The 23,674-nt window shown below is 46.0% G+C and overlaps 1 protein-coding gene across 1 annotated transcript in view; it reads right to left on the bottom strand.

Annotated features, from left to right (window-relative positions):
* Window positions 1-11,271: 11,271 nt before the first annotated feature.
* Window positions 11,272-23,674, bottom strand: part of HIVEP3 (HIVEP zinc finger 3) — a 110,660-nt gene continuing 98,257 nt past the window's right edge. Inside the window, exons 7-8 of the mRNA XM_044997831.1 lie at window positions 22,331-23,394; window positions 11,272-17,711 (exon numbers count right to left, since the gene is read on the bottom strand). Of these exons, the coding sequence (XP_044853766.1) occupies window positions 16,815-17,711; window positions 22,331-23,394 (1,961 nt within the window). The 3' untranslated portion in view covers window positions 11,272-16,814. The remainder of the gene's footprint in view (window positions 17,712-22,330; window positions 23,395-23,674) is intronic.

Below are 23,674 nucleotides of genomic sequence, written 5' to 3' on the forward strand. Positions count from 1 at the left end.
AGCTCTGAGATCCCCCCTCCCATCGGGTTTCAGAGCCCTGGCTCCAGCCCGAGTATCTAGACTGCTACCTTTAGCCCCATAGCACAAGCCCTGTGAGCCCAAGTCAGTTGACCCCGGCTCTGAGACTCCCTGCCCTGGATCTTTCGGGTCTTTTCTCTTTGCAGTGGAGATGTACCCTGAGATACTAAAACTTTCTTCTGCATTTACCAGCAGTTGGCACATGGGAGCGTCACAGACTGTAAAGCCAGAAAAGAGCATTTCTAGTCTGACCTGCATAGGAAAGGCCACAATATTTCACATCAAGCACAGATCTGCTCTAGCTCAGCCAGAAGTTCTTGTAGAGAGTGACATCCAACCTTAAAGACTCTGAGTGATGGAGAAGCCACCGCCACCCTTGGCAAGTTGCTCCAAGGGTTAATTACTCTCACTGTTAAAAATTTGCACCTTATTTTCAGGCTGAATTTCTCTATCTGCAACTTCCAGCCATTGGATCTCATTCTGCCTTAGTCTGCAAGATTGCAGAGCCCTGTACCATCAGAAATCTTCCCCGCATTGAGTATAAACGAGGACAGGTGACAGGGCCAGGCAATACAGTTTAACATGACAGGGACCAGGATCCACTGACTCTGCTGCTTACGGTTACAAAACTGACGATGGAGGGAGCATCTCATCATTCAAAGAAAGGAGAAACGATGGGGAAGCATTAGAAAGCAATGGTTAGAGCAAGGCAATGCCAATGCTACTAATTCCTGACACACACCCCGGTCCTAGTCCAGCCCTCACACATCTTTCTGCGGTGGCAAATCAGGACTGCCGGGCATCCCACTGCTGTTCCAGTCCTGCATTTCCCCTGCCCACAACTCTGACAATGCCCCTCGGTCCTGATCTGCTATTCCAGTCCTGGACTTCCCCCTCAGAACTCTGCTGAAGACCCTGACAACCAACCTGATCTCCTTCTTTGAGAAGGTAACAGATTTTTTAGACAAAGGAAATGCAGTGGATCTAATTTACCTCGATTTCAGTAAGTCATTCAATACGGTTCCACATGGGGAATTATTAGCTAAATTGGAAAAGATGGGGATGAATATGAAAATTGAAAGGTGGATAAGGAACTGGTTAAAGGGGAGACTACAATGGGTCATACTGAAAGGTGAACTGTCAGGCTGGAAGGAGGTTACTAGTGGAGTTCCTGAGGGATCGGTTTTGGAACCAATTTTATTTAATCTTTTTATTACTGACCTTGGCACAAAAAGTGGGAATGTGCTAATAAAGTTTGCGGATGACACAAAGCTGGGAGGTATTGCTAACACAGAGAAGGACCGGGATATCATACAGGAAGATCTGGATGACCTTGTAAACTGGAGTAATAGTAATAGGATGAAATTTAATAGTGAAAAGTGCAAGGTCATGCATTTAGGGATTAATAACAAGAATTTTGGTTATAAATTGGGGACACATCAGTTGGAAGTAACAGAGGAGGAGAAGGACCTCGGAGTATTGGTTGATCACAGGATGAATCTGAGCCGCCAATGTGATATGGCCGTGAAAAAAGTTAATGCAGTCTTGGGATGCATCAGGCGAGGTATTTCCAGTAAAGATAAGGAGGTGTTAGCACCGTTATACAAGGCACTGGTGAGACCTCATCTGGAATACTGTGTGCAGTTCTGGTCTCCCATGTTTAAGAAGGATGAATTCAAACTGGAACAGGTACAAAGAAGGGCTACTAGGATGATCCGAGGAACAGAAAACCTGTCTTATGAAAGGAGACTCAAAGAGCTTGGCTTGTTTAGCCTAACCAAAAGAAGGCTGAGGGGGGATATGATTGCTCTTTATAAATATATCAAAGGGATAAATATCAGGGAGGGAGAGGAATTATTTAAGCTTAGTAACAATGTGGACACAAGAACAAATGAATATAAACTGGACACTAGGAAGTTTAGACTTGAAATTAGATGAAGGTTTCTAACCATTAGAGGAGTGAAGTTCTGGAACAGCCTTCCAAGTGGAGTGGTGGGGGCAAAAGACATATCTGGCTTCAAGACTCAGCTTGATAAGTTTATGGAGGGGATGATATGATGGGATAGCCTAATTTTGGCAATTAATTGATCTTTGATTATTAGCAGGTAAATACGCCCAATGGTCTGTGATGGGATGTTAGATGGGGTGGGATCTGAGTTACTACTGAGAATTCTTTCCTGGGTGCTGGCTGGTGAGTCTTGCCCACATGCTCAGGGTTTAACTGATCGCCATATTTGGGTTCGGGAAGGAATTTTCCTCCAGGGAAGATTGGCAGAGGCCCTGGAGGTTTTTTGCCTTCCTCTGCAGCGTCACTTGCTGGAGGATTCTCTGCACCTTGAGGTCTTTAAACCATGATTTGAGGACTTCAATAACTCAGACTTAGGTTAGGGGTTTGTTCCAGGAGTGGGTGGGTGAGATTCTGTGGCCTGCATTGTGCAGGAGGTCAGACTAGATGACCATAATGGGCCCTCCTGACCTTAAGTCTATGAGTCTATGAGTCGGCCTGCAGCACCCTGTGTCGTTCCAGCCCTGGGTTCCCATGCTCAGAGCTCTGCTTTCATGTGCTAGTCCTGGTCCAAAATGGCCTTGCCAACAATGGGATTCTGGGGAGTGGAGAGGGACTTAACATGGGTGAGATGAGACTCAGCCAAACTGATTCCCGATTCTAGCCTTTGGAAGAGGTTTAGATGCAAGAGGCGCTCTCTTCTGCCCCCTGTTCTATACACAGGCTGCCTCCCTGTGTGGGAATGGACTTGCCCATGGAGAAGACACTTCCTTGTATGGTGATGTGGACAGAGGCTGCTTGCCCACTCTCAGCAGCAGCAGGGTGGATTCAGGCACAGGGGCTGGTACAAGCAGTAATAGAGTGATTTGGGGACTCTGCATACACCACGCTTAAGGAGGGGCTGAGAGCCACTATCAGCAGAGTGCACAGACAGACCTGAACCCCTTGGTGTCCTGCCAAGCCGTGATGTCCCACCAAGCCAGGTCCCGTCTTGATGCCTGTCCCGTTTTCTCCTGCCCCATTGCTAACACCAAAGCAGCTTGACACCTTCCTTGCTTAATAGCTCCCTTGGGGCATGAGGAGTGGGGCTGGAAAAAGCAGGCCGAGCATCAGGCGGACCTGGCTTGGTGGGACATCACGAGTCTCAACCATGCAAGTTTCTGGCAAGGCTGCTACCAGACACACACAGGCCTCTCTGCATGTAACTCTGAGCTTTCTGCATGCTCTGCAAAGATCTCTTTCCTACAATTCTGTCTGCCTGCTGTGTCACTCAGTGCTGATGAAACATGGATATCGTTTTCTGAGGAGATTCCAAGTTTGGTTGATAAAAGTAACAGTGCTGAGGTGGTTAGAGTTCTGTAAGGCTTTCGACTTGGTACCACATGACATTCTGATTAAAATAACTAGAACAATACAATGTTAACATGGCAATATTAAATGCATATAAAAACTGGCTAACTGATCGGTCTCAAAATGTAACTGTGAACAGAGAATCATCATTGAGCAGGTGTAAAAGCAGCAAAGAATCCTGTGGCACCTTATAGACTAACAGACGTTTTGCAGCATGAGCTTTCGTGGGTGAATACCCACTTCTTCGGATGCAGGTGTGTTTCCATTGGGGTCCTGCAAGGATCAGTTCTTGGCCTTACGCTATTTAACATTTTATCAATGACCTGAAAGAAAACATAATTTTATCACTGATAAAGTTTGTGGACAACATAAAGATTGGGGGAGGGATAGCTCAGTGGTTTGAGCATTGGCCTGCTGAACCCAGGGTTGTGAGCTCAATCCTTGAGTGGGGCATTTTGGGATCTGGAGCAAAAATCTGTCCAGGGATTGGTCCTGCTGTTAGCAAGGGGTTGGATTAGATGACCTCTTGAGGTCCCTTCCAACCCTGATATTCTATGAAATAATGAAGAGGACAGGTCCCTGATACAGAGTGATCTGGATTGCTTGGTAAGCTGGACACAAACAAGCTTTGTTTGAATATAGTGAAATGTAAATGTATACATCTAGGAACAAAGAATGTAGCCATACTTATAAGGTGGAGAAGCAATGTCTCTGGAACAGGGTTGGGAGTCATGGTGGATAATCAGCTGAACATGAGCTCCCAGTGCAACGCTGTGGTCAAAAGGACTAATGTGATCCTTGGATGCATAAGCAGGGGAATATCAAGTAGGAGTAGAGAGGCTATTTTACCTCTATATTTGGCACTGGTGTGACCGCTGCTACAATCCCATGCTCAGTTCTGGTGTCCACAACTCAAAAAGGTGTTGATAAACTGGAGAGGGGTCAGAGAAGAGCCATGAGAATGATTAAAGGGTTAGAAAACCTGCCTTATAGTGATAGACTCAAGGAGCTCAATCTAACTTAAGAAAGAGAAGGTTAAGGGGTGATTTGATAGGTACCTACAGGGGGAACAAATATTTGATAAAGGGCTATTCAATCCAGCATAGAAAGGTGTAACATGATCCAATGGCTGGAAGCTGAAGCTAGATAAATTCAGACAGGAAATAAGGCGTAAGTTTTAACCATGAGAGAAATGAGTCATTTGAACAACTTACCGAGGGTGGTAGATTCCCCATCACTCCATCTTTAAATCCAGATTGGATGTTTTTCTCCAAGCTCTGCTCTAGGGGTTATTTTGGGGCAGTTCCCTGGCCTGTGCTATATAGGAGATCAGACGAGATGATCAGAATGGTCCTTTGTGGCCTTGAAATCTGAGTCCTCTTCAGCCCCGATTGACTCCTCTGTATACAAGCCTAGGAGATGCTCCATCCCTTTCCTCTCATATCCTCACAAACTCCCTCCTTCATCTGCCTCAGATCTCAGCTTTGTCACCCATTGGGTCAATATCAGGGTCCAAGTCAGGTTTCAGAGTCTGGGTCAGAAGGCGAAATCCAAAGCAAGCCAAGAGGGCAGCCAGCCGTTCAAGAGCAGGAACGGCCATAACAATGACATAAGATGCACACTGTTTCCCAGACACTTCACGGAATACCCTTGGTTTTATATAGGAAGGGGAGCCAATCAGGAGCCATGAGGCTGCTGCCCGTCAGACCCCTTGAGGTGGGACTTCCCATGGGCTGGGTCCACAGCTCCATTCTGATTATAAAGGTGCCTAACAGCTGTCACTAAAACTCATTCATTTTCCCTATTGTAATATGGTCAGCTGGTGAGTCTCACAATATTTGGTGTTTTTCTTAAAGCCCCAGCTCCTGGAGTCAGGTGACTATGTGAGAATCTCAGCTTTTTTTAAAAAATAGTCAATGTCTAGCTCTTGTTGTGGAAAAAAACTGGAAAATGTCAGAACACTAAAGGCAAGTACAAAGAACACCACACATTTTTAATCTCCTGGGTTTTAAGCCAATCTCATGGTTTTGGGGGGGTGGGGTGACATGACTTTTGAAGGGTTTGAACTGGCAATTCTGCATTGCAACATGTCACCTACTACTCCACCCTGGCCCCCATGTGGGATATAATTAAACAATTACAGACCTGGACACACCAACTCAAAGGAGCACCAGATGCTGCCAGAACAACAGATTCAAAACCTGCAGACATATTTCCACTGCTATGATGACCAGTATTCCCCAGAACACACAAGATCCATGGGTCCTACGTATGTCTATCACAACACAGTGCATCAAATGCCCCAATAGCAACTATGTGGGTGAAACGGGACAATCACTACGTTCTTGAATGAACGCACATAGGAAAATGGTAAGAGATAAAAACACCTTATTATCTGTGAGCAAACACTTTTCACAGAGCGATCACTCCACATCTGGTCTTTCAATACTTGTCCTCAACTGAAACCTGCACACCTTCAAAAGGCAAGCTGGGAACTTAAATTCATAACTCATCTAGACACCAAAAACTATGGACTCCACAGGAACATTGGTGTTTATGGCTCATTACAACACTTTGTAACACACACACACTACACTGCCTGCTACCCTTAATTGCCCACTTCAACCCCCTTATGCATAAACCATCTAACCCTCACCTGTCCACCCACATCCTGCATTACCTTTGTGGTTAACCATCTGCCCCAACTTCTATTTAGCTCAGACAATGATCTCCTTCTGCACCTGAAGAAGAACTCTGTGTAGCTTGAAAGCTTGTGCCTTTCACCAACAGAAGCTGATCCAATAAAAGATATTACCTCACCTACCTTGTCTCTTGCTTCATTTGTCATTCATAATTTGTACCTTGAAAATGTCCAGATGTGCAAGGAGATGGGTACTATTTCTTGAACATTATAGTACGCAACCAGGCATGAAACTAGGGGCACTGCTAGGCAGAAACTATATGGTAAAGCGGACACACACGTGGTTGATTTAGTGATTATACTCTTTTTCTTATTCTAATAAAATTCTTGGGAAGTCAATGATAGAACAAGGTGTGTAACCAAGAACTCCCAGGCCAGCATCTTAACCACAATACCTTCCTTCCTCTCCCCACTGCTTGTCTCCCGCACGGCTTGCACAGAGGAAGTGTTGCTAAGCAGACATGCTTATCTCAGGCACATACCCACCAAAGATGGGACGAGTCTCCATGGAATAACAGCATGGCCAACCTGAAGCATTCAAAGACCACGAGTCAGGCCCCTGCCCCCAAAAAACATGAGATTGGCCTAACAATCATGTGATTATGGGTTTCTTTTAAAATACATTTTCCATTCTGTTTCTTGGCCTTCTGGTTTCTGAGCCTTTAGGATGTACTCAGGTCACGCTGCCAAGTTTTTCACAGCTACCAAGAGAATGAGCCGTACACACATTTCTTCAAGCACCTTCTTGCACTCCTTCACGTCTCTGTCAGCCCACACTTTCATACTGAGCGAGCCGTGAATGGTCTTTGCTAGCGGTAGCCAGTGGCACCAATCAGGGAGGCCAGGGAACGGTGGGAGGGGGAGAACGGGAGAGGAGAGGGGGTGAAATGCTCTCTCCAAGGTCTTTACACTTGCTCCAAGTCTCATAGGCCGTGGCACTGGTGAAGAGGGCAGCCCGGCCCAGACACTTTTAAGTGGGCAAGTACATTCCTCCATGGCTGTCTGCTCGCCTGTCCTGGAAAGACGCGGCCGCAGGGAGAGGCTCTGCCAGCTCCCCCTTGCTGGAGCCTTTCTCCATGCTAGGGAAGGACTCCGGCAGCAGGAAGCTGCAGAATCCTTTCCCTGCTGCTTCCCCCAATGCGAGGCTTTCACTGACACGTGTAGCCACATGCCGCAGTGTGACCGCAGCCTGCGTGTCACTGCAGCGAGGTGCCACATGTACATTACACGCCCCCACCAGCACTGCGTAGGGGAGACGTAGCCCCAGTCTCTCTCTCTGTCAGAGGCTCAGCTGCAGCCACTGCTGCCTGGTTAGCCCCTTTCTTCGAGGTTGCAGTCTTTAGCAGTTCATGGTCTGTTTGAGCCTAGGCTCGGACCTGGGGAAAGTGTCCCTGCCAGCCTGGCTGGGGCAAGGCAGATGGGCATTTCCCATTTAATAGCCCCCCCTCCATTGCCCTCTTAAGGACCCTGTCATGCTGGGTATTTTCGCTGAAGGGACTTGATCTCTGTGGGCGTTTAATTTCCTGTTTGTTTCTCCCCTCTAAGAGCCTCCTTTGAGTAACTCCATGGAGACTTACAACATACGGTCACGCAGGCAAACTGAGCTACACCCAATATTCATAGAGCAGAATATCGCTCATGCCGGCAGCCCCACCCGGAGCCCCACCAGGCTTCTCCTAGCAGCACCACGGAGCTTGGTCTCCAGCTAGGACGATGCTGAGAAGAGCTATTGAGGACAGTGCTCCCTGAGGATTTTATGATAAATAGCTTCCCTGCGGGGGGTTGCTAGAGCAGGACGACATATGGGACTTTAGCGCACTCCACCTTCAGCCGGTGCGTGATGTGAGAGAACAGTAGGTTTGCCGAATGCCTGAATGTTGCTCTGTCTTGGCTTTCGCTCCCTTTTCTTACGCTTGAACACTGGCTGGAGCGGCTCATTCAGTACTGTGGCCACAAAGCAGAAGGGCCAAGCAAGCCAGGTTTCAGGCCTCATTTCACCTACGGTTTGCTGAGGCTGTGTTTTGATTCCAGTGTCTATGATACAGGAGCTCCTTGTTCTGCAGAACTGAGGGGTCAGCGGCTAGGCGGCTGTACGAGGTACAGTAATCGTTAGGGGGAGAAAGACACCAAGTCACCTTAATAACTTGAGTGATTCAAAAGACCCAAGGAAATGTTAGAGTCTCAGCGAGCAGCGTTGATTTAGAACTTCCTACAGTGTCATTACAGCCCTTCCTTCTCATGCTGATTGGTAACCAAGTTTCCCAAGAGGCCCTGGTCTGTAATATTAGCCAGGAGTCTTCATATTTTGATGGTACGTTTGGCTTCACAGGGGAGGAAACGTCTAGTCTCTGTGTCTAGAAAATAAAGACTGAGGGGTCAGGCATGTTGTGGGACACCTGATTAATTTGAGCCACTCTGGAGATTCATGTAAACCAAATTGGTTCCAGGTTTGAGAGATTACCAGGGTTGAGCTGCCGCTTTCTCCAGACAGCCCTGGCTGCCTTTAGAGTGTCTCTGTTTTTAAGCACTGGCGAAACTGTTCTTTGAAGGGGAAAATGACTTCTCCATCCACTGAGCTGGCAGGGTAGCCGGAACAAACTTTGCTGCCTCACGGGCTCCATCCTGCACTACCACAAAGGAAAATAACAGGTGTCACTGGGCTAATGGAGGGTCCAATTCTCCTACAATCCTGACTGACACATATAAACTTGGATCCTCAAAGATATTTAGGTGCCTAAGTCCCATTGGCAGTGACGTAGCTAAATACCTCTGAGGCGCTGCACCATAGTGCTAGCTCTCACTAGACTCACTGGCGTCAGTGGGACTACATGGGGAAGGGGGGACCAGACTGAATCACTGGACCCACATGCACTGCCTGCTGGGGCATGGATCCTGCATGGGACAGGTGAGCTGGGCATAGGGAGAGCACAGTGAGCATCCAGATGCTGAAACTGAGGTATGTTCCTGCATAAGCCCCATACACCCCAGGCTGCTGGAGCCCAGCAACGATTCCCAAACACACGTGAACCCTGCACTTACCTGCTGCCTCTGACCTCGTGAATCCAAGCGTCTTCTCTGTAGTACTAATGATCCCTACCAAGGAGGTCAGTATTAGCCCTATTTTACAGCTGGGGAAACTGATTGACTTGTCCAAGGTCACCCAGCAAGCCCATGGCAGAGCCTGGAACATGTCTCCTGAGTCCCAGTACAGTGAGTATCTACTAGGCAAAACTGCCTCCTTATAAATCAAACTTACAGGGAAGAAGCTGCAGTAGAACCAACCTCTGTTCTCCACCCCACAAACAGGCCCAGTCATCACTACGTGCCCCCCAAATACACAGCACGTGAGCCATCTGGGTTAATGCTGGAGTGCAGAACAGATGGGGAATACACTTGCAGAGAAGTGGGGCAGGTTTCCAAGGAGAGGAGTGAGGCGTGAGAAACCCCCTTCCCTCCCCCTCCCAAATAAATTACTTGCATACAAGAATCCAACCCAAGAACAGCCAAGCCGCCCCACCCCATCCCTCAGCTCTTTTGTCCAGAGTAGCCAACATTAGGGCCAATGCAGTCATGCATTCAGACAGCAATGATCTGGGAAGGCAATCATTCCTGAAATGGACTCTTACAGTTAGATAAGCAGCTGGCTTCCCTGGCTGATACCCCCTGGGCTGCATGGCCTCGGGCAAAAAACGATCTATATCTCTATAAACATACCATCATGTCTCCTCGCTCCCCTTGCACTAACCTGCAAACTGACCCCATCAGAATGTTCATGCATGACTGGGGGAGACCAAAGTGCATCCCGATTCCTCTTATCTAGCCGGGCAGGGGCTGGCTCCACTGCGGCAGGCAGCCAGCCTCCCAGCAGGGCAGACAGACTAGCGTGACTCGAACTAAAAATACCACCAGTGTGGCCCTGGTGCTGGGTGGTGGCTTGGGCGACTCCTCCCCCACTGGCAGTTTGACTAGACAGAGGGGTTGATGTTCAGGCCCCAAAGGCCTCTCTTAATCTCCCTGGCTGACAGCTGTGTCTGGCACTCCGCCTCGCAGGCCAATTACAGCTGGATCGAACCCTAAAACTTTGTAATTTGGCTACCCTACAGCTAAGGGGGAGGGGAGGGCTACGATACACGCCTTCAGCAGCCGAAGGGCAGCAAAGCCCAGAAGGGGGAAAGCCTGTCTGGGGTGGTCTGAGAAGCGATGCCTCCATGTGACATCATAAAAATGAGCAATGGGACATCAAGGAGGATTTCTGAAGCAAACAGCCGATCTGACTGTGAAACAGTTTCCCACAGACGGGTTACCCAGAGGCTTAAACAAAGCCTTTGGCAGTGATCTGTGGGAATCAATCCTGCCTTGGCAAGGGGGAGCTTGGTGATTTTCTGTGTGCCTGATTGTGCGCTGTGCACAGACTCACCAGCAATGTAACTGGGGGAGGGGGCACCAGGCCTCTACAGTGGGAGCTGCATGTCCTGGTTGGGTTCTCCGGAGAGCCCTCAGCCACAGAGCTAGCGGCCCATGGCCTGCACACATACGTACATAGGAAGTCAGTGGACCAGGCATTGGGTTCTAGTAGATGCAGCCCCCTGCTTAAATTACCCCTAGTGGGAACAGACTCTGCCCGAGGGCTGCGCACACACGTTACAGGCTTTTTTTTTTGAAGAAGGAAGAAATATTGGGTGGGTGGGTGAGAAACTTGTGGCTGAATAATGGGTTCCGAACAACGTGTATGTTTTTGGAAGGGAGAAATAATTTACTTAAGTTAAAAAAAAAATCTGTTCTATTTCCAAAGGCCCCTAGAGCATTGGATGGACACATTTTAAAAATCAAAGCCAATAAATATTCATGCAGAGTTCATCCTGTTCAGTCTACCGCTGCCACTGAAACAGGGTGGAATCCTGGTCCCATTGAATTTGCCATTAACTTCAATAGGGTCCGGATTTCACCCTAGCATTTAACACGCTGCAGCATGTTCACTTTGCTGCAGCATTTCCTACCTTTTGAGTGGGAAATACTGAAAAAGCCGCCTGTGAAGTTGCTCTACTGCAGTGTGCTGGCTGCTGTGGGTTTTTTCAGTGGCAATCTCTTTGTCCTCTGTGTCTGTCTAGCCAGAATTTGGCTCAGTGATTCTGGAGCCCAAGTCCATGAATGTATAAAAGTAAAAAATTAAGAACTGCCAGTCACATAAGTAGTGATATGTTGGGACTTTAAAATTTATTCCAACATGCTATTTTTTTAAAAATATGCTCAGACTGAGCAGACAGTCTGGAGCTGTAGTAAAGGCAATATTATACTTGTAAAAACGTCTCATTCACAGTACAGATGTCATTTACAATAAGGGTCACAAACATCAAATACTGAGTATTTTTTTCCTTTTTTTTTCCTTCTTGTTTTTTTACATCAGACTCTGTGCTTTTTACCTGCATTTTTTTTCCTTTTTTTTTTTTTGCACTGATATAACCATACAGACATTGCAAGATGCAAATGTAGAAACTGGAGTTAAAATAAAATTACAGGCAAAACTACCAAATTACATTGTACACTGTACATATTTACAGTACCTTTTTTGGAATGTATTGCCATTTTTAAGAACATATAGAAACTTTCTACAGACTATTCCACTTACAGAATACATACATCTTTTAGAAAAAAAGGCAAATATGTATCTTACATGAGACCATGTATATTAAATTTGCGTACACATTATTATTATTTTTTACATTACATTTACTAAAGTGATCTTAAGTGCCATCATAGTTCAGTAATGAAAACAAATTGGTTTTATGCCATCAGGACTGATTTGTGTGTGTGTGAATAATTTACAATGTTTTTATTTGTAAATACTGTGCGATAGATGGAATTCTTTTAAAAAAAGAAGACCCGCATGATGAAACCAAGTCAGGAACCGAGAAAGACTGGTGTAAGAACAAGTAAAAGGGCTAGATCAAATTGTACACACAACTCGAGGAAAAATAGTTCTAATTACACAGTTTTGTGCGTCAATGTATTTTGTTTAGATGCTATTTTTGAGGATTTAAAGGAAAAACAAATTAGAGGGGACAAAAGGAATTTAATTAAAACGGGGTTTTTTTGCAGCTTTTCAAGAAGGGGTAGAGGGAAATTAAATACAAAAATGTGATCAAATTATCGAGTCTTGATGCCTAAAATTTGGCTCCTTTGGGAGGTCATTCAAAGGCAAGTAGGACTCTGAGATGCTGAAATACCTTTGAGGCTCTGGGTCAAACTCTCGTTGAATTTAATGGGAGTTAGGCCCCGAAATAACTTTAAGGATCAGGGCCTTTACTCCCATTAACTTTTAGTGGGTGTTACGAGGCCTACCTGCTATTTGGGTCTGTGACAATCTTCCCCTACATCCAGATTTGGCACCTAAGTAAAGGTGGTCTGATTATGAGAGCTGCTGAATACCTGCAACTCCTGTTGATTCCAGGCTTTGTGAGCACTTAGCATCACTGAATAGCAGATCCCTTTTATCTAGGTGTCTAGCTATGGCTTTAGGAGCCTAACTTCAGGGAGCTGTGTCTGAAAACATTGCCCTGGAAGAACAGGTGATGAACACACACAGCCGTAAGCAATAAAGGCACAGCTACTGCATCACTAGGGTTAAGAGTTTCCTGTTGTACTTCTTGGATATCTAGCAATAAACTGACAGTTTATAAATAATTTGGGCTGACAATGATCTGCGGCAAGGCTGCATGGTGTGTCTGGGAGCAGACACCGATAGGGCTCAATCCTGAAAGATGTTGAGCACGCCAGCCCGGATCCAGGAAAGAAGTTCAATATGTGCTTTACCTTTAAGTACATTGAAGTAAATGTGACTATTCACATGCTTAACGTTAAGCACATGCTTAAGTGCTTTGCTTTATTGGACCAAGGCAGAGTGCTCGACACATTGCATGACTAAGTCCATTGAGAGCAAGGAGAGTCAAATTATTTCATAAGCTGGGTCTTTCACTGACAGATTCTCTCATGGACACATCCATACCCATTTGCCATTGAGTAGCACCCCAAGCAATGGCTTACATGGAAAAGGAGCATTAGGGGAACGTTCAGCAGTGAGATAAAAGGATAACCAGATCCACATGAAAAGATCAGCTCTCTGTAGGTCAACATCCAGCACTCCACAGATCACTGGTTCTTCCTGGACCACAGCCAGGAACCTCAGGAATAGATAAAATTCAGGGACTTTAAAAAAATACTTTTTCCACCTGTTTTTTAATTTGTTATTTGTATTATTCATCTCTTTTGTAGCATGGGATACAAAGTGCTTGTGCACATATTAACTGATTCCCCCCCTCCAAAGGTAAATCGGGATTTAGTCTCCCCTATTTACAGATGGAGGAAGAGACACAAAGAGCCATAGTAAGAGTTCAAGCCTGCAAACACTTCCCAGCGAGCACAGCACCTACTCCTGGGACTAAGCCAAGGAGTGCACAAGGTGGAGAGTGCGATGCTCGGTAATTGGGACCTGATGTAAACGGGTGCAACTCCACTTAAATCAATGGTGTTGCACCCGTTTACACCTTGTCAGAACATGATCCAGAGGAGTTGAGTGATTTGCTCAAGGTCACCCTATGATTTAATGGCCAGGCTGGGTTCAGAGTTTGGGTATTCCAGTCCTCTAAACCTGAGCTCAAACCAAGAGACCAGCAGGCTTTGGTGGGGGGCACCGTTTCCCTTGGAGTTTTGGAGCCAAACTAACATGATCACTTTGCTCATATATATCAATGTTGTTTTTCTTTTTCTGATCCTATGTGGCTAATTCTGACCTGCCATAGGCACCTGCTGCACCCAGTAGAGGGAGCATGAGGCAGAATTCCACCCCAATCCTAGCTTCTCGCCGAAAACTAGAGGAGATTTGTCACACTGGGAATCCAGGGCAGGCCTGCGGTCTGGGAATTTCTGCCTGTACTCCCCTAGAATTTACAAAGGTGCCTGTGTTCACACATGCACGTACATGCAGGCACAGAGAGTACAGATTACTCCTGCACACGACTGGCATGTTATGTGAATGGCACCAAAGCTTGGCAGGATATGGGTGCACTTTAACACTGCATTTGCCATGCCTATACCACCCCTTTTGGACACACACACACACACACACACACACACACACACACACACACACACACACACACTTCAACCCATTCTGAGCTTCTGAAGACCCAAAAGAAGAAAAACAATGAAAGCAACAAGCTAAGGTACGGAGGGAATTGTGTTTTTCCCTCAGAAGTGACAGAAAAAACCAAGCTCTTTCCAATGTGGTGACAGGTCAAGGGTTAAAATATGGTTAAAAAATAGAGCCAAGCACATTTGATCTAGCCCAAAGTTAACATCATACGCACTCGATGTAACCAGATGCTGTGTACAACCACTGCATTATTTCTCTTTATGTACAATTGCAATTATTAAAAAAACCAATGAAATACATAAAGCTACCTTGAAATAATGTTAAGAATGTGACAAGGGGAAAGAAAAGAAAGAACCAGCCATAGCCAGGAAATTCAAAGCTGTATCATTATGGAGGGAAGGGATGGGTTCAAATGATGCTCACGCACGGGCCCTGATTCCACAGTCCATCCCTGCTCATCACAGCATTTAAACATGTGCTTAATTCCCATTAACATGAATGGGACATAACCATGTTTTCCTGAACAGAGATGGTTTGCGGAGTTGGGCCACAATCCTGCAGTGAGATCTGCTTGGGTCTGACTGGAGGATTGGGAGTCAGAGTTATGCTGTGGGGTGGTCGGGGAAAAGGAAAACTCGGTAAAAGTGCTAGTCAGGACTGGAGGGGTCCAGTGAACTCTGAAATCTGGACACTGGTTTAGTTGGGGTCACAATCTTAATGTTATTTCCATGGGATCTTCTTTTGAACTTAATTCCCTTTACACCAAAAGAAAAAAAAATATCACAGAAGTTTATTAAAAACACCTCATATTATTCACCCGTCAGTCGGGAGCAGTTCATAGCTCATCAAGTCTGGCAAGGTAATATGTCCTCATTCAGGATTATATTTGATTTATTATTAATTATTATTATTATTATTTTAAAAAGTGTATTATGTACCCGATAAACTGGAACAGTTCTGAAAGAAGAAAGAATTGGCCCATTGGTTAAATATTTCTATGTTTTTGTTTGTTTGTTTTCTTTAAAAAAAAATGTCTGTACAGATTCCATTGACTGGAAAGCCCTCTGAAGCAGTGAAGAACCTGCTGTCTATTAGGGGAAATATGCATTGAATGTTTGTATTTTAAAAAGTGTGTTAACACAACAGAGCAGAATGGCTCCATCACGTCTCTCCGTATTTGGTATCACATCTATTGGCAGTAGAGGCCATCACTCTGCTAGAGATGGTCATATTTAAAAATATGCTATGAAAAAAGTTACTATGCATGCATAACAGGCCAATTTTCATACATTATCCACTCAGTCGTCAGAACCTCTGTCTATGAAATACCAAAAAGGCCCCTCCACACAATGTAGGCTAGGTGTCTGCAACATTTCATTTAAATAAGTAAATAAAATAAAATACGCCCTGGAGCCAGCTGTGGGTTACAAAGCCATAGGTGTGCAAATAAAAGAGCACATGAGCTATTTATTGCATCCCTATAACTTTTTCCTTAAAACGGGCCTCACTGGAATTATTTGGGAAGGCAGGGGCTATAGAAATATAAATAAAAGTATGTCCAGAAATTGTTTGCAAGGCAGAGATTTTATTTTCATTTTGAACCCAGGAGAGAATGGTGACAGAGGGCTTCTAAACCCCAGAAAACGGGGCTTCAGGGTGACACGGGCATGACTCTCACTCTGGCGGTGCAAGCGGCACCACTACCAGATTGTGCCCCTTAAAAGCAGCCAGCCCTGGAATGTCACTATTAAAGCAAGCCTAAGAATGGCTCTTTTAAAAACCATTAAACGCCATTCCCAGAACTGGTTCTACATTCGATACATCCTTGTTTTCTTGCAGTTAAATCTTTGAAGACCCCTTTTGTCGCTTTTTAAAAAAGTGCTTTTATGGGTCCTGCAGAAGGGAGGTGCGTTTGAGATTTTTTCTTCTTTTTGGAGTGATATTTGCATTCATTCCTAATGGGCCTCCCATTCTAAAATAAGTGCTAGTTTCATTTACAATTCAGGGTAAACACATTTTCAAATGTAAAGCAGTCGCAACTGTTTAAAGCACAGAGATAGGCAACCAGAGTGATGCAAGAAAAAAAAAACCCAAGCACTTTGCCAAGAATTAAATAAAGCAGGTAATAAATATGAATCATAAACTTCTGTACACAGGAGAAAGGGTTTGTTTTTGTAATCATTTAATCAATATTAAAAAAGATTTTTTGTTTTTGTTTTCAGTGCATCTTCTTCCCGCTTAAAATGCTTAACCTTTTCCTTTCTGCATCTCTCGAGCGTATATGAACACACACCTAAATGGCAAAAAAGACAAGGTCTAACAAACCCCTTTCCAAAAAACTCTAAAAAAATATTCACAGCCTCAAACATTTTTGTACATTTCAAGCAACAAAAGGTATAGAAAAAGGCACAAGTAACTGCATACATGTGGAGATAATACCAGACTGGGACGAAGGAAACCAAGAATCTTCCATGGGTTTGGTCATACACAAGGAGTGCTTCTTATAGCGATGATTATACTAAAGGAAATAGTGTTGAAAATGTCTGTTGATTTACATAGGAAGCCTAGAGGTGGAAGAGATGAATGGAGGCTTAAGTACTTCCTGTATTCTCATCCACCTGCCTTTGAGTTTGCCTGAGCCGTGTGCGTTCTAAGTGTGGGCTGCTCTTCCTATGGGTTCCCCCTCGGTGACTTGGCTCTCCCGAGAGGTTCCTTCTCCTAATGGAGAACTGGTGGGAGTGTGAATGGCTCAGTGAGGGCTCCGACAAGCAGCCGGTGCTGCTGCTTCTGTCCAACGTCTGTGTGGGGAAATCTGAGATGAAAGTGCAGGATGAGTCAACGTAAGTGCTTGAGCTGCCACATTGCTTCTTGCCCGTGTTTTTCAAGGGTTCTTCCCCGCTTGTTGAAGGCTTTGGAGAGTGCTCATCATTTGTGCTCGGACAGTCGGCGGGAGCTGAGCAGCCTTCTTGCTCCGAGTGGCTGGGCTCAGCGTACTTTTTTACCCTGTATTCCTCCTGTTCTGTCTTTTGCTGATGCTCACTAGTCCTCATTTGCTCTTCTAAGTAGCCGCTGCCTTTAAGCTGTGGGGACAGTGTGTATTTAGAAACTTTCACAGCTGGGGATACGGATGAAGATTCTGGTGGGACATGTGGTTCCTTGCCCCTTTCCTCAGCCTGGCTGAATTCTGTAAAGCTGCTGCTGCCATTGCCACCCGGTGAAAAATATCCTGCTTGCAGTGACACAACTGAACTGGGCATCAAACTGGGATGGGTACTTGGTCTGGCCTGGACCATCTGGATGCCCCCAATTGGAATCATAGGATATGGAGTCCTTGTTAGCTGCTGTGAATGCAACGGAAGATGGCTGAAGACATTCTCTTCCCCTCGGCTCGGAGCATGGACATGTAGCTCATGGGACGCTTGCAAGGGTCTGGAGCAGACAGGTTGTGTGATGCCAGGTGAACATGCTGGACTTCGAGGTTCTATCTTCTGCATTTGAGAGAGAAAAAAGAGCTGAGTCAGTGAGGGTTATAGCTCCTAGGACCATCAGTCCACACAGCGGTGGCTCCAGGCACCAGCGCTCCAAGCGTGTGCCTGGGATGGCAAGCTGCGGGGGGCAGCCTGCCGGTCCCTGCGAGGGCGGCAGCCAGGCAGCCTTCGGCAGCTTGCCTGAGGGAGGTCCGCCGGTCCCGTGGATTCGGTGGCGGGTACGCTGAAGCCGTGGGACCGGCGGACCTCCTGCAGGCAAGCCGCCGAATCTGTGGGACCGGGGACCACCCACAGGCAAGCCGCCAAATCTGCGGGACCGGAGACCTCCCGCAGGCAAGCCGCTGAAGGCAGCCTGACTGCCGTGCTTGTGGCGGCAAAAAAGCTAGAGCCGCCCCTGGGTCCACAGTACGAGCAACAACTGACAGGCTTTGTTAACGTTCTATTGGAATGTAAAGGGATGAGCAAACCCCAGAAGATATGCACGTTCTGTTCAGAATAGAGACGGGCCTCAGCCATGAAATTTGGTTCTGGACTCAACCATCCACAAAGGCTGGTGGGGTACAGATCTAGGGTTTTGATTCAGGCCCATCTCTATATCAGAATCATAGAATCATAGAATCATAGAATCTCAGGGTCGGAAGGGACCTCAGGAGGTCATCTAGTCCAACCCCCTGCTCAAAGCAGGACCAAACCCAACTAAATCATCCCAGCCAGGGCTTTGTCAAGACTGACCTTAAAAACCTCTAAGGAAGGAGATTCCACCACCTCCCTAGGTAACCCATTCCAGTGCTTCACCACCCTACTAGTGAAAAAGTTTTTCCTAATGTCCAACCTAAACCTCCCCCACTGTAACTTGAGACCATTACTCCTTGTTCTGTCATCTTCTACCACTGTCATCTTCCCAAAGCTCCCCCGTGAGTTTGAAACAGATCAAAAACACCACAAGAAAGAATATTCTAGTTCTTCTGCTTTTGCCTGGCACTGTGAAGAGCAGTAGAGTGACATTTTTTTTAAAAGAAACCTTAAACCCTAACAATTTCTAAGTACAAAGCAGTGTTTTGGACTGAGTTTGAGTTCTGAGTGATGGACAGGGTCAGTTCATTTTATAGGACTAATTTGCATGTCCCTAATAATCAAATCATGTTATTTTTTGCCTGTTCATCACTCTGTCTCTAGGTTTCACATAGTTTTCTGACCTATTTCACGTCATGTCCAGAAATACGGGCTACACAGAAATGGATTACCAAGGGGATTATTACAGCTAACCACACAGGACCTCCAAGAGGAAGTGGTGGAATGCTCAACAGATGATCCTTAAAATTGGGCTGAACACAGAATTTGAGAATTTACTGCAGGGCTCCCAGTTATGGTCTTTAGAGAACCAGCTGCTCCCAGGATGCTGGTTCTACCAGAAGAGATTGGAGGCGAAAGGGAAAGTGATAGCAAAAGCAGTCAGTGTAAATGGACAAAATATTTACCATACTGCAGGCAAACACTTGCCTAATGTAAGCTATTGCCAGAGCTGCCAAGGGTCATTTGGGGCCACAACAGAGACTGGCCCATGCCAGCTGACTGGGGCTCACAGGGCTCTGGCTGGGACTCTTGTAGGGTCCTAGAGCCCGGGCTCCAGCCCGAACTAGAAAGTCTACACAGCAGTGAAACAGCCCTGCAGCCCGAGTCCCATGAGCAGGAGTCAGCTGGCATGGACCAGCCAAGGGTTTTTCTTCGCTGTGTAGACGTACCTTAGGAGAACACAAAGAGGAGGAAGGGGTGGTCTGTGCAACAGCCAATGAGAGGGGAAGTGGTTTTCCACCCCACTTATGCTTAAATTAAACCCTATTTTAAGGGTTTAAGTGGGGTGTAGGACCTTGTACAAAGCCTTGCACTGGGGAGAATTTCACCCTGTTTAAATAGGCTGATCTAATCCAGCACTGGCTAGTCTACACTGGTTTTTAGATCACTTCCTATGATTCTAAGAGTTCTTCCTTCCTTCCTAAAGATGAGAGCACTCACTGACCCTTCACTTCCCATTATTTCTAAGTATCAGTCACACCTGGGATCTCAGACTGTAGGTGACCTGAGAGGGGCAGCTCACTACTGAGGTCACTGACCACCAGGGGGACGATGTTTTCCTAACAAAGGCATGTTGCAATCAGGCCATGCTATACTGTGCTTTATATTGTGACCCTACCAGCTGGGTCAATGTATCTCACTGATTGTTTCCCTATTTAATAGCTCTGCCTGGTAGAACTGTCTTTCTGCAGCACTGTGCTGCTGCATACTCCATGGCATAACCGGCCAAAGATCCAGACGGTGCAGGGAACAGCACACGGTGCTAGCTGTAGGCAATGGAGAAATGCTCTGCGGCTTTGTGCAGCATCTGTTCCCCCAGATCTATGGATGTTCCTGCCTTACAGTCTCCACTCTCACTTGCTTATCCCTAAAAATAAACATACCAAAGCAAGAGTGTGGATATCAGACACCGGCAGACGACAATTCTGATTGTTTCCAGGGCCTCTAGGTTAGACTCTAATAAAAAATACTGTAATCATAACACTGGGAGAAATGACACAATAGAGTTCCCTGGCTACTCTCTCGCAGGGACTCCAGATCAAACGCTATTCCTTTGTAAGTCAGGAATCTGTTTTTCTAATTGATGTCCCTGCAAACACCACCTTGGGTTGGAAAATCCAGCTCTGATCTTTCTGCCTCCTGCATCGTCATCAGGAATAAAGATTCTGCAGTGAAAACTCAGCTGACAATCTCAGTGATGACAGGGGAAGCAGAATAGGCTCCAGCTCAATCTCTCATAGCTGCTCTGGTGCTGTAAATCTAGCGGGAGTGAAAACTTCTGGGTCAGTAAAGTGAGCAGAGGAGAGTGGGGGCTGCCCAAAGACTAAGGAGGGGTCACTTTTCTGCTTATTACCACTCTTCAAAGGGACTGGATTATTTACCTCCTGGTTTGCCCAAAGCATCATTAATGACATAGTCAGTTATGTCATTACAGTCTGGGAATCGGGTTTGTCAGTTTGCTCAGGCTCGCTGCTGGCTGGAGAGCTACCTCTGCTCTACTGGATTCTAAAATTTCCAAGGGTGATCGTGAGCTTGCAAACAGAGACAGGGAGGTTTAGAATCCAGTGTCACATTCGGGGTCTGTGTGCGTAAGTTATATAATAATTGTATGTCTGCTTTCTGCAGCATGAGGATCCATCACAGGAGATTATTTCACAGCAGACTGAAATAGCTGTAAGGTAGGTGAACGTCAGGGCCTAACCCAGGCGATAGTGTTTGAAGTTATAAATGAAAAGGATAAAACAAACAAACCCTGAGGGAAATCAGTGCCACATCCCTGATAGGGAAAAACCACAGACAAGGAAAAACACGCACTGGGCTACATGGTTTCTATGAGGAATCACAGGATCACTGTCTGCCAGGAGAGTTACTGTGGCAGAAGTTCTGTAAGGGCTCTCTATCCCCAGAACACGCTCCACAGGCTCACATCAGTTTCACAGCAGTGTATCTGCATTGACTGACTTCAGTGGGGTTACTCCTGATTTACACCAGTATAACTTAGGGCTTGTTCACACAAGGGCTTATTCATGCATTCACGTCCATCATACAGTTTCGAACTAGGACATTTTTAGTCTGAGCCAGCAGAGTCTACATGGCCTGTTAGTGTGCAGCACACTACTGCACACTACAATTTACCCCTCTGCAGTTCAGACTAACACACCACGTAGACAAGCCCTTAGAGGAGAGCCAGGCACATACAGACTTTCTGTGGAGAGATGGCAGTAGCACTGGAGGTGGGAGATTTCTCTACAAACCGCATGACCTAATTAATCTATATGTGTGGGAGAAACACACTAACATCCTTTACATGTAGGATGTGATGTGTCCAGCAGAAGAATTATTAATTGTTTTTTTGACCCAGTGGGGAAAATACCTAGTCGGTTTGAGAAAGCGAGTGAGATAAGAAGCCCAAATAAATGTTTCTCATCAGTTAACGTAATTGAGCTGGCTGGAAGTCTAGATGGGATTAGTAACGGTGACAAGACCTTTCACCTTTACTGGTTCAAATCTGGTTCAGGTCAGTAGCAACTGAACAGATCTAGAATATGGCTATTCATGGCCTTTGAGAAATGAGTTAGTTGGTCTCAGATTCCTATAGAACAAGTGTCCCTATCACAAAACCACAACCACAGTCAACACTAAGTGCCCCGCCTTGTGGCCTCTTCAGCAGGAAGGCCAAGGATTGAATGAGCCACAGATAATGAACTATCCTCCCATTCTTTAGAAGTTGTTCCTCCACACAGCTGTGGCATTAACCCTTAACTTTAAAAACAAAAACACACAAAAGAAGAAAAACAGTGTGTGTGGGGGGGGTGAAGAGAAGGGGGAGAGAGAAGAAATGGAAGGGAGAGAAATGGGATGTGGAGGAAAAGTGATGGGGGCGGAAAACACGCACTTGCTGCTACCTGTGTAGTACCCATCCTGTGAATTAGTAGAGGAGATCAGTCACTCTGACATCTTTCACTAGACAATATTCATGAAAGAAAATCAAATGACTTACAAAGATGAATAGAAAATATGAACACAGAAGAAGAATGGGAGCTTACCAACTTGGACTCATATAGCTCTGCACTTTTGCCAAGGAACCTGTGAGGTAGAGGCATTGAAGCTAATATTCCATGCTGGACTTTTAATGAGCTTTGAACTTGGTCATCTGCAGCTGATTTGCTACTACAAGGCAAGTCCTCTTTCCCTGGGGATGGATATCTAGAAAGTGACTCTGAACAGACTGGAGGCAACGTTTTCTTCAGTGACAAATATCTGACTGATGACATCTCTCTGCTGGGAGACAAATGCCTCACAGGGGAGATCCCCCTCTCTGGTGGGAGGTACGTTCTTGGGGATAACTCTCTTCTTGGGGAAGGGTGCCTGCTGGGTGACAGCTCAAGCCTTGGTGACACACATCTCAGCGGAGATGCCTCCCTTCTTGGCGACATGCGCTGACACGGTGACATCCCTCTCCCTGGAGACAGGCACCTTAGCGAAGATATTTCTCCAGTTGGCGAGAAACGTTTAGGTGAAGTTTCATTTTTGGTTAACAAGTGCTTTCTAGCTAGCATTGGCCTGCTGCCGCCACCACCACCACCAGAGTCCTTGCCTGGAGACCATTTCTTTCTTGGGGAGGTGTCTTTTGAGGTTGACAGGTCCATAGCTAAGAACATGTGCTGCTTTGTGACAGATTCCCTTTCAGCAGAAGCCAAATGTTCGCTGGAGGTCAAAGCTGGCCTATGGAGACTCAAGAAGCTGTGGCAAACAGCAACTTCACTACTGTCTGCTGAGCACTGTGTTTCCAGCCCTGAGGAGGTGGTCTGGTGGCCCCTGCCTACTTGCTGGCTGCTGGAGACAATATCTTGTGTTAAAGACAATGCTGCCCTGGTGCATTCCTCTGGAGCAGATGGAGAGCTGCCCGAAGAGTGCATTGGAAGGGAGATATGTTTCGCTTCTGAAAACTTTAAAGATGGCTCATCTTGGCTCTCCTCTTCCTCCTCATCTTCATCATCTTCATTGTCATCGTCATCGTCAGATTCCTCTAGGTCTGAAAACTGGTGCTCCTCAATAGGCTCGGATCCCTCCCTCCCTTCGGAATCTTGGAATAGGTCTTCACTGGTTCCTGGAAAAAAAACAAAATGGGAAAAAATCCATCAGGCATGCAAAATAGACACAAATATATTGAATAATCAACTTCTGTGTTAAACTCTGAGTGCTCAAAGGAGCTCTGAGTGGACTAGATCAAAAAGGGATATTTTTGCTGTCCAGACCCTTATCATCTTGTGTTTGATGCTTGCAACCTCTTCCTCTTTGACCTTGATGTCTGCAGCCCTCACGCCCTGTCGTTCACTCAAAAGGCTGCTGCTAAAATCACCTTTCTGGCTCATTGCTTTGACCAGCCT

The sequence above is a fragment of the Mauremys mutica genome, chromosome 23 (assembly GCF_020497125.1).
Source record: "Mauremys mutica isolate MM-2020 ecotype Southern chromosome 23, ASM2049712v1, whole genome shotgun sequence".
Taxonomy (NCBI): Eukaryota; Metazoa; Chordata; order Testudines; family Geoemydidae; genus Mauremys; species Mauremys mutica.